Source organism: Calliopsis andreniformis, chromosome 3 (genome assembly GCF_051401765.1).
Source record: "Calliopsis andreniformis isolate RMS-2024a chromosome 3, iyCalAndr_principal, whole genome shotgun sequence".
Classification (NCBI taxonomy): domain Eukaryota; kingdom Metazoa; phylum Arthropoda; class Insecta; order Hymenoptera; family Andrenidae; genus Calliopsis; species Calliopsis andreniformis.
The window spans coordinates 4,479,023-4,491,140 of NC_135064.1; the positions used below are offsets into that span (position 1 = coordinate 4,479,023).

Consider the following 12,118-nt stretch of genomic DNA (forward strand, 5'->3'; position numbering starts at 1 on the left):
TAAAGTCGATTAATTAAGATTTCTATTGTACCTTCTGTAATGTTTTTTTTTGTCAACAAGTCGTGCGATTATACAGTAGTGTTTATAGTGTACTTTGAAGAAAGTTAGGTTTTAAAATATTTAAAATACGTATAACAATTCGAAATATCTTACTTCTTTAAATATATAAAATTTCAATTTTTCAAGTCTTTCAGAAAAATAATAAGCAACTTCAATTGTTAATATTTAATTATTGGTGATGTTTTCAAAAGGAAATACTAATGTAGATACTCAGCTCAATAAATGTTTCAAAAACAAAGTTTTATTAAAAAGTGAGCATTGAAAAATAAAATAAAACGACACCCTTTTGGAAAAAAATGTAGGAAAATGTCATAGTGTCTAAGGAGTCAAAATGTTACAAATCATTTTCTTTAAGATGATTAATGACTTTAGCAAAATTTTATTTGTGTTGCTACTGTTACACTATTTTATATTAATGACAGCATAAGTATTAATACCTACTAAACACTCCAAAAGATAGAGGAGGTAGGTTATAAAAAAGAATCCTTCTATTTGTTTAAACTTTAATGTATGTTATTGGCAAACTAGTCACATCAATTGGTACAATCAGCTAATTAAATGGAAGTTTTTCTACAGTAATTTTGAATAGTAATTTGAAATATTTCAAGCAATATCTAAAGATGTAAAATGGCATCTGCTAATGAAATTTTTATATAAAAACGATTATTATTCATCACTTCTCGGGAGTCTTTTTAAACTCTTTAGATATTATTATATTTCCTTAACTAAGAAAATGAAGAAACTACTTCTAACAAATGTTGATAAAATTAAAGACAATCACCCGAAAATAAGAACACTTATACATCATTCCATTTGACAACACGGAGAAAAATATTTTTTTCTTTCCTTTCTCGTGGCCAACAGTAGTAGATATACACATTATCAGTAATATAATAACAAACAAAAGTGATAAAAAAAATTGTATTGCTACATTAGTGATAAGCCAAGAAAACGATAGCACCTTAGCTGAAGTACCGCACATGTAGAAGCTAGAGAAACCCATTATCCCAGTTACAAGATATAGTCACTACGGTTGATATGGATTGTATCACTAAGGATTACCATAAATATTATAGGTTATCCAACATAGCGTTACATCACTAAAAAAAATCGATACGTAACGCAACTCCAACTATATCTTTAGAGAATCCTCGAAAAACTCGAGAAACTTCAAAGAGAAGACAGTGCTGTCGTCAGCTTTCCTCTAGAGTTGGAGTCAAAGGCGTCAGGCGAAGGGGCGGACAGGACTCGAGGAGCGGTTCTTTAGACAGAATCGACCGAATAGCGGCGTCTAACGTGAAATGATCTGCACACGAGCAGCGTATGTGCCGTCTGGTTTCATTTCACATCTGCGGGATTCACGGTCTAGCAAGTTTCACTTCGGTCGCTGACCTTCCTCTCTCTCTCTCTCTCTTTCAGCCATCTTGCTTCCTCTACATTTCTTTAATCCGATACCTCCATTCTGTCGCTGTTGCAGAGATTTAAATTGTATTTTTTCATTACAAGCTCCTAACTCGACACCTGTGACGAGCTTATAGCGTACTCACGAGAGATCTTCTAGGAAATTCGGAATATAGTTTTTCTCCTGTAAGTGAGATAAAGATACCTTAAATGGGATAGCGAGGTCTCACAGTAGTTTGTAAATATCTTTGGCTGTGAGATAATGGACCTTGAGCACACTTGTTTGTACAAGTTAGATATGTAACACTGCAGATTCACTCCACGAGGTTAGTTTCAAGAACTAGTGGGAATAGCGACGATTTTGATAGTCAATTTCGGTAAAATCTCGGACAATTTCCAAGGCATCACAGTATTTTTTGAAAATGAGAATAAGAAAACATGACGTTCAAACTTATTTGTTTTGGCGGGAATAAGAGCGACCTAATAGCGAAAAAATAGTGCATCTAGTATATTTCTTTTTCTTGGATAGATCTTTCTACTTATTGACTCTGTTGTAGAATTTTCGTCTTTCCTCCACAGTGGAATCGTTCAGCTGGATCTTTTTAGAGATTCTTCCACAGAGCTTCTTCCATTTCCTTTTTCACCGCCTCTTCACCCTTTCTTCTTCCTACTTTTGTTGCACATTCCCCCGTCATTCTCGTTCTTTTCTTCTATTTGATTCTACGGCTTTCGCCTTCCCTCTCGTCATTTTTATTTCATTCCACGTCTTTGTTCTATCCTTTTCCCTTTCTTTCACCTTCGACGCTGCTCCCTCGTCCCACTTCCTTCGAATCCCTATCTCTTCGCTTACATTTCGCCGTCCCGTTTCCAATCGCAAACCAAATGGGTGACCAAACGGAGCATCTACTGTTTGCTCAAAATTCAAACGGTAAACGGTCCAAATAAATATGTGCTCACAATTGACTAAACAGTATCTTGCGGTGAAATACGACTGCAATGCAATTATGGTGATATAACCTATAGTCGATTTCATGCATTACTTTCAAGTCTGTTATTGGTCAAATTAGCGGTATGTTTGTGTTAGAACGTAAGATAAATGGATGGAAGTGGATGGAACTTTCGATAAGTCTACTACTTTTGTTGGAATATTCGAAAATAATAGTTTAAAATAGTATTCCTCTATAGGCTGCTTCAGAAATAAATGACTAAACTCTGGTATCATATTCTAAACGTAGGTATGGAAACTTTTCCTTTTCGAGAAAATAAAAACTTTTCCTTAAAAATTACTTAATGAAATTTTAAAAATAATTTCCTTTGGAGTCTTGCCACATGCAACAATAAAGCTCGACACAAACCAGTAGCTTTTCGCTACCGCGGTAATTCGTCGCCCGCGTCTGAGCATCAAGCACAATTTCAATATTTCACTGGGAAAACAAGGATAAAGCACTCGTATGCCTTTCCTTGTTTTCCCAATTGAAAATTGGAATTTGTTCTTGTTGCTCAAACGTGGCAGCCAATTACCGCAGCGGCAAAAAGCGGCTTGTCTGTACCACGCCTAATCCGGTTTTATGAATATTACCTGACTATCAATATTACTATTAAAGTTTTCAAATGTCCCCATAAATAAAAATCCAAAGGAGTTCAGAAAGGAAAATGTACAGACCATGCAGTTGGTCCTCCTTTGCGAATCTAACGATTAATGTCTATGGATAATTGTTATTAAAAAATATTCCCGAGCAAGCATTATTAGGTTTATAGGTTATCTTTTTTGGTTTATATTACCTACAACACTCAACATAAAACAATGGAAAAATATATTATACAGTGATAAGTAGATTGCAGTATTTCTGTATTTATGAGAAATTTAAACACGTAGAAACTACATAATGTACGTTACATGCAAAAATGTATAAAATACTAAATAATTGGATGAAATTTATCTCCGTGTGTGTTTTGTTTCTTAATTATATTTGTAAAAATTTGAATATGTTTTCATTTCAAACGCACCACAGCAAAAGAATTGATATTTGATTTCCAAGTATCCATATCTTAGAATTGCTCTTTGTTCAATTTTTTCTACTTTTAGATCTGTCTACTCTATCAGTTTCGCTATGGCTTTGCAGAACCTCTGGCAGTTGCCTCCCTAATTATTCTAGGCTTGGATCCTTCTAGGTTTGGGAACAGCCTCTAGGCATAATTCAGTCGTATTTTAACTCAGTGGTGCAACAGGATCAAAATAATCAGCTTGCTCCTTTGAAAGTATTCTATCCAACTATATTCTTTGTAACTTTCCGTGAACAATCATTGAGTATTCACTTTCTTTTCTTTTAACATGTTGCTACAGGAATAAGTAATCAAATTATTAAAAAAGCTATGGATATATTTCATATTTTTGGGCGCATGATTATGATTTTAGAATTATAAAATAATAAGTACCCTTTTCTGTTCTTAATACATAAACAGACAATTCGTTGATATGTTGATATATTGTTGATACTATTCTATATCTTATCAATGCACATTTTCATCAAAGTCTGACATTTTGTATTGTCATTCTTCATATCTGACAGTGACTTGACATTGAATTATTGTTTATTTTAAAATTGTTAAGTAACATTAGAAGTTTGTCAAGGCATACTTAAATAATTATACATATTTTTACGTGTATCCACGTAATTTATAGAAATTAGAAAATTCTTGTTTATGTTAAATGGTTTTAAAAAAGTAACAATACTTTTTATAATAAAAAAGGTTTCATTTTAAGTATTATTTTAATTCCATTCTGGTTCAAATTTCAAATAAGTAATTATTTCGAAGTCATAATAATTTGATCACTCACCGTATTTTTCAAAATAAATACCTAGTTCTTAATTAAATAGTGACACGGAATGGTAAGTTCCGCATGATATATTGTTACTATCGCACTCATTAAAATATCAAAGTCTTTATAATGAAAGTTTGAAATACATGTCACCTCATTTTAACATTCCAATTAATTTGAAAAATATTTAACATCAATAAGTTTTAATCAATGTTTGTGTATCTTGAAACTGGTTGTCCGTAGTTAAGGGTTAAAAATGGGAAATGTGATTTCAACTTTCTAATAAATTAGAAGAGTCATGTATAAAATTAAAATATCTATATTACTTTTTTGCGACATTCATGTACAGAAATTTCTTAATATTCTTACTAATGGATTTACTCTCTCATCACAAAAACAAGTTGGTTATGAGTATGAAATGTAGTGCACCGTTTCATTCTTATTTTTTGATATCAAGTATTAGGATAGACTAGATTGCATTGGATGTTCTAGAATTGATGGTAAAAGTATATAGAAAGATGATGACTCTACATGAAGAAATAAAAATTTGTTACTATCATGCTTTATTTTTTGAAAAAATTGAGTTCAAATTTTGAGTAGATATATCTTGTAAGTGTACAGATATACATATAGAATTTTAGCCACTTGAAAAATACTCGCAGTAAGATTAACATTTAGAATGTGATTACTGACTTTATCTTCTGTAATGTGAAACTTTTTCCTCAGTCTCCGCATCCCTGAAACGCCTAAAATTGCAATTAGATCTGCATGACCTGAGCTAAAATTCAAAATGAATGTTCTAGGAAACGAAGCATGATATCAATAAATTTGAATTCATATTTTGGACTTATTTGTTCATGTAGAATTTTCTCCTTTCTGCTTACACTGCCACTTCTCCAGACCCCTTCATATTAACCTAGGAACACCGGCGACTTCACACAAATTTTAAATTTGAAGAACTATGTAGCATGTATTTCGAAATAACTTAAAAATTTTGTTTTGTTTTCTGTAAACAAAAATCAGGCTGTACAACTATTTTTTCTTAAGAAGCCCAAGGAAGAATGTACCAAGAATTTTTCGAAAATAATAAATATTTTACATATTAAGACTTTTTGGGATCGCTCAGAACCCCTGTGATACTTACGCCGAAAATGTATCGTTTTAGGGTTAAATATAATTCAATAACTACTTAAGACGCAAATTATCAAAATAAAACAACGCCTTAACGTTAACATGTTTGTAAGTTAAATTAATAGTCAGAGCATTCTATAATTTTACATATACCTACAATGAAGAATAACAATAAAGCAAAAAAGTCAAAATACATTTTGTTGTATCTCTTACGGTTTAATTTTTATAAAACTTTTAAACTATCTGAGATGTACGTAGGAAAGAGATCACAATTTTGGTCCGATGGAGGGACCAAAAATTCTGAACCATATCTTCAGTGGCAATGATTCCTGGGACCAACACTCTTCAAGTATGCTTACGAAAGGAACCAAGCGCAATAAACTGAAATAACAGCTTCATCAAGCGTCAGAGTTGAACCCCGCTGGCTCTTAAGGTTTAAAAACTGATAATGCTTCGACTTGACCATGTTTAAGAACAGCAACCACGCCCAATCGCGAGCACGAATTCGGCACGCGGTTAAATGTCTCTGAGAATCGATCAACGTGCCTTATCGTAGTCACTCGTCTTTCCGATGATTGTGTACTGCGCGGTTCTCCCCCTACCAGAATCACGCGAAAGGACACGAGTTATTTCTGGAAGCCGATACCTGACGTCGCGCGGAACACATTTTGCGAACGTTCGACTAACTTTCCGTTCGTGTCTTCACATCCCGATGAGGAGAGGGCTCGACCTTCAGGTTATCCATTTTAATGAAACCTCTAGGGCATGTAGTGGATGGATCTCTTTTTTTCATGAATCACGTCCTATATAGGTTTAAAGCTTAACCACTGAAAGGTTTTTGGAATTATACCTAATCTATGGGAGTGTGCATTAACTAAAGTGGAGTCTGAGAAACTTGAGATATACAATGTATATCGTGGTATATGGTGGTCCATGTAAGTGGAATGAGTGGCATCTCTTTTCTGAGCGAAATTAGAAAAAATGTTAGTGAATAGTTCAAAGAGAACCACACTTCCGTATAAGAACTTAAAATATATCATCAACTGTTTTGACTTTTTGATTCTTTGACCATCTCACCTCGATGCATTTTTACGAAGCATTATGGAGATAGAAAATCGTAGCACATGCTTCAAAGTTGCAACAGTCGAAAATTTCATTGTAATGTAAAAATGGAATGTTCTTGTTCTATTTAAAAATAATTAATTTTCTTTCTTGAATACAACTGAGACCAAAACAATTGAGTCAAAATTTAATCCTAATTGGTATGGTGTTAGTATTATAACGTACTATGATGAGATCACCGTGACACTATGAAAAATAGTCGTATGAAAAGGATTCACGATTTTTAACTTATTAATCTCTACTATCTAAGTTAATTATTTAAGTTATTTATGGATATTTTATTATACATTTAAAAACTTAGAAATCGAATTAGTATAAATACTATAACCCCACTTAAGCAGTTTCAGGTTCTTCTTGATATCGACTACTGACCTCTCTTATTTTCTAAAAATCTTATTTTTCCTGTTCATTATTTTTGGGAAGACTCGTGAAATTTCGCAGCGATCTCACGAGACCGTGAGAGAGAAATGACAAAGTGCGACGTGTCGCTGCCACTTCCGGTAACAGGAGATTCCAACGACTATGATCTCTCTCGGCCGAATCGAACGCAGAAAGAGGAAGACGTTGGTACGCCGTCGCAGCCCGCTGGTCAACGCTCTGCTTACTTGCCTTACGTTCCAGACTGAAGTTTATACATTACTATTCAAAAGTATCGGCGGCAGAGTAAGTCAAAACGCGTGGACAAAGATAAATTAACGTCTTTTAGTAGGAGTTTCTGTTTCTAAGAAAACAAAGTTGGAAAATGAGAAGTATGCATTTCGCACATTTATATCCCTCAAATTAAATTTAAAAAAAGTAAAATGTACTGAAAATGAAAACGATAATCATGAAAATTAAAGGTATGAACCATAAATAAGTATCTCCAATATATATATACATGTACATGTGCACAATATTTTTAGAGTTAACTTATATTCATAGTTTGCATTGGTGTTTATGCTGGTACTAAATGTTTACAATGAATGTATGCGTTTTATTAAGCAAAGAAAAATTTTGTGCACCCGAAATTAGCTCTTCTCCAAACGTAAAAGTAAGATAAGAATGTCAATTACCATGTGCTGCCGTTTGGTCCAATTATGAAGAAAAGCAGTAACTACAGAAAAATGTAAAATTGAGTTTTTTGCGTCTTTAGATAATTTTGAACATTTTATGTCTTCTCTTAGTGCAAAATAGCAGTGAAATATTTGTAGTCGATACTGCTTTTCTCCATAGTTGGGCATGTAATACTATTAAACAATGAAAATAAAAGTGGTGACACAATAATTAGTATGCTTACCCAAACTCAACGTTTGTCTGTATGTAATAATATAGTGAGTTCATAGTATTTATACTAACTGAATTTTTGATATTTCATTTGAAAAATGTACGATTATCTTAAAAAGGTTCATGAACTGAGGAATTGTTATTTTTTTAAATATGACTACCAATCATTTCTCCTACAGTATTTGCAGTAATTCTACTATGTACTATGTAGAATTCTATCCTACAATAGTATAAAATTATTGCTAACACCAAACCGAGCGAAAGTTAACTATATGTACCAATTTTGATAAAATCTGCTAAAAACATATTTTCAAGACTTTTCAAAAATCAAATTTTTTGTCGTTCACATTGTATTACACCCCTAATATTATACAATTCAGTATAATACACAGATGAATTATGGATGTTTCAATATTTTTTAATCGGTAATGTGTTCAGTCTGTCTGGTTTCAAGTCCGCCTCGCACACGATTCCGTAAGTGTATTATACTACTCGCGTGCAACGTATCTACATAAAAAACTATTATGTCATAAGCTACGAGGCGCAGAGGCCATTCACGAAGACTTTACGCTTGCGGGGCTTCGTCGCGAGTTCTGTGTCCACGTAGGATGTCTTGAAGCTGTACGGCTGTATCGGACACACGAGCTAAAAATGCACTATTGTTTGCCTCTGTTGCAGTCAAATAAAATAATGAGTAACGCACAGAAGTGTGCGCTTTCGTGTTCTAAATTACTTCCGCTTCTGGCACACAGGAAGACGTAAAGTACAGAACGGGATATATGGCTGGAACCGAATCGTTAATTCCGAAAATAATGCTTGTAACTAAAATTCATATAGATGGATGTTGTGTGGATCAAAACAGGCTACAGAAAATACTGTTCACTTTCTTTTGTTACTTGTAGCTTTCAAGATTTCAAGATCAACTTCAGTTCTTTAAATAGAAATCAAATTTTTCTTGTGCTAGAAATCGTAAATAGTATTGAGATAAATTTAGTAATGTAAAATAATGACATTTTCCAATGATTTTGAACAAAACACAAAGGACATATTAAAGGCCAACTAATGCTATTAATATTTTAAGTTTTTTATTTGTTACCATGTTGCTCATTTACTTCAGAGACATGATTAAAAAATCGTAATTTTTCGGAAAATGAGGTAATATCTTTATTTAGGATAAGAATGTTCTTTTCATAGATATGTACTAATAACTCCAAAAGTGGCTATCATTTTCTGTCATTATTGCAGCAAAAGAGCGACATACTGATTGCTCTTCAGTATTTTGATTACTTAAATTGTTATGTTTGTTGATTTCGTAAACCTACTTCACTAGAATATATAATTGACATTAAACACAAATAGGATGATGAGATTGAGGTTTCAAGAAGTATAACTGACAAAATGATATTGGCTATTGCATCATGCAACTATGTAACACACACATAAACTCATTTTCACTAAAATCGTTATTTGTAGGACTATTGAGGTGGCTTCACTGACGTCCCGCATTCTGCATGTGTATATGAATACCAGAAATAGAGAAATTACAGAGATATAAAAGATTATTGTATTCAATAATGACACATTTTTATTTAAAATGGTCTTCCCAATACATACTCTGTGAAACTATTCCATACTGTAAAAAATTTTGTGTACAAACAAAACCCTTGTCTACGAGAAATCTCAACTTTGCTTTTTCTATTTATTATATTAATGTAAGGCGTATTACTAACAAAAACTGAAGAAAATTAAAAAAATTATTCCATATAAGTTTACAGCTTTTAAGATTTCTTTATATGAAGAAATTTGTTATATGGTTAAGCAAAGACATTTTAGAAGCACTCGTTAATATAAAGAATTTATGTAATAATAACATACAGAGAATTCGAAATTAACTTAAATGTCAATTCGTTTCTTCTTCAATGAAATGGTCTGCTAGTGTTATTTGTAATATAATAATGATCCTAAGACAAATTCAAAAATATAAGTCATATAAGGGCATTTAACAGGACTGAAGATAATAAGTGAAAAAGGAGTATAATGAATAGAAAATGAGAAAATTTCACTGAAAGGAACTAACGATAAGGCAGTCTTGAAATTTCTATGAGCCTCAATCTATGTACATACTATTCAAAAAATCATTTAAAGACACCTCTCTATCACACCTAAAATCATTGTCTATTTACTGCGACTGTCTACAAAATATTTTAATAAAATTAGAGCAATTAAAATGTTACGACTTTATGTATTCATGAGAAACTCCAATATGGACAAAACTACAAAATCCATATAATATGCAAAAATATACAAAATATCGAAAGTTAAATATACTTTATAATATTCGGAGAATGGAACAAATTTTTAATTAGGTACTATTTTTCTAATTGTGTTTATGAAGATAGAAATTTGCTTAAACTTCTGCAGTCTAGTTATTATATAATAATCAACCAATGGCAAATGAAACATTATTCGGTGTCGTTTATTAACGTTTCATTTACAGAGAAGCTTCAACGCCAGAAGATTTTTCTCTTGCGCAACTTATTCCTTATATAACATTGTGTCGCGAAATAGGAAAGACAATCGTGAAAGCGTGAGAAGTATTCTCTATAGTGTCCTCAAACAATCAGCTCTCCATCGACATTAATGAATGAAGCAGAACCTACTTGAAGGTATTTCTAATCATCGACATGGCGTGTCGAAAAATTTCTAGACACTGTTTTCCTTTTTTCCAGAAATTAATTAAAGCCATTTCTTACCTTCGTGTGAAGGAACGCCAACGACTTGTTCACGTTCTCAATCTTGTGCACCCGCATGCGGCCATTGTTTGGTTTGGCCAACCGTTCGCCAGAAATGATCTCCAGCAGTTTCAGCAGCTTCTTGCCGTCCGCCAAATCCGTGAACAGGTCGTCCACTTCCATACGCGCCTGCCAAGTGAAAGCAATTGAGTTAACAAGCTCCTGAATATTTGTTTTATTCTAGTAAACGGATTTTCATAGACATATTCGCAGACATTGAGTTCGCTGAGTGGATTGAAAGTTGTGAATAGTTTATGGGAACACTCGAAAGTCTTGGTCGAGTGTATTTTTTTTATCACTAATAAGGAGAAATTTAATCTTTTCGCAATCCAAATGAATTTAATCTACTTTTTTTGTAAGTAACGCATATCAGTTATATCTGAGTTTAAGGGTACACTATTAAAATTTTAAAAAAAATTTGATTTTTTATCCATAAAGCTACTTTACACATACCTATTTTACTGTATTCCAACCCTATTTGAACTTAAAATTGATTGCTAAAAGGCAATAGTAGCTCCTAAACATACCTCAAGATAAGTCAACAAAAAATTAACTTTTTCGTTATAAAATCACAAACTTTTACTTTAAATGTGTTTTTTCAGAACCACATTTTTTACTGCAATGACAGCCCCGAGCTATTAAAAATCATCCGATTTTTTAAAATTTTTCCCAAAATGTACTCAATAGTATAATATAGGGATTAACTGGTCCGTTTTTTGATAACTATATTATTCTTCTTTACAGTCAAGAGAAAATGATATTTATGGTACGATTTTCAATTTTTTTCAAAATGGCAGCCAAAACAAACGAGCACATTTTTAAAAACCTGGGCTGTTATTCTTTAACAATAAACTAGAGCTTATATTTCAAGGTTATAAATGACTTTTTAATTTTAGATGAAAAACAGAAGTTATAGGCTGTCATTCTTGTGATCGTGTTTTTTATGCAGTATGCTACAATGGTTTCTATTTCTATTTTTATTGATTGCTAATGTAGCAACTGGAAAAAATAAAAAATATGAAGTTCATGAAAAGAAATATAGATATTAGAAAAAAAGCCATGGATTTCATTAAATTGCTACAGAAGAAAAGGTTTAAAAATGACTGATTTTTTATCTTTAAAAGTTTACCCTTTCCTTAATTATGTTGTTGATAAATGAACTGCAAATATGTAAATAATATAAGTAAGATTTGAACTATTTTATACTTTTATACATCAGGGGCATAACTTAATGTTCTCCATGACGCGCTATGGTTACTGTTTCTACTGCAAACTAAATGTGATCCAAGATGCTGATAAAAATGGATTCTCTGCTACCTATGACGCAATTAATATTCTTCTTCTGATAAACTATCAGCAAAAAATTTAGAAACACTTACTAATTCCTATTAAAGTTACGCTATATAATAAAGTATTTCTGACTTAAAGTTTATATTTTAATATCATTCTCAATATCCTTAAACAGAGTGCTGTGGGAAAAATTCATACAATTGTCTATTGTTATTTGAATTATGTATTTAGCAAGGGA

At 32.3% G+C, this 12,118-nt stretch overlaps 1 protein-coding gene across 1 annotated transcript in view; it reads right to left on the reverse strand.

The window, feature by feature from the left end:
• Positions 1 to 12,118, reverse strand: part of Kst (spectrin beta chain, non-erythrocytic 5 kst) — a 52,963-nt gene that overhangs the window by 33,097 nt on the left and 7,748 nt on the right. The window contains exon 3 of the mRNA XM_076393689.1: positions 10,552 to 10,719. Within this exon, the coding sequence (XP_076249804.1) occupies positions 10,552 to 10,719 (168 nt within the window). The remainder of the gene's footprint in view (positions 1 to 10,551; positions 10,720 to 12,118) is intronic.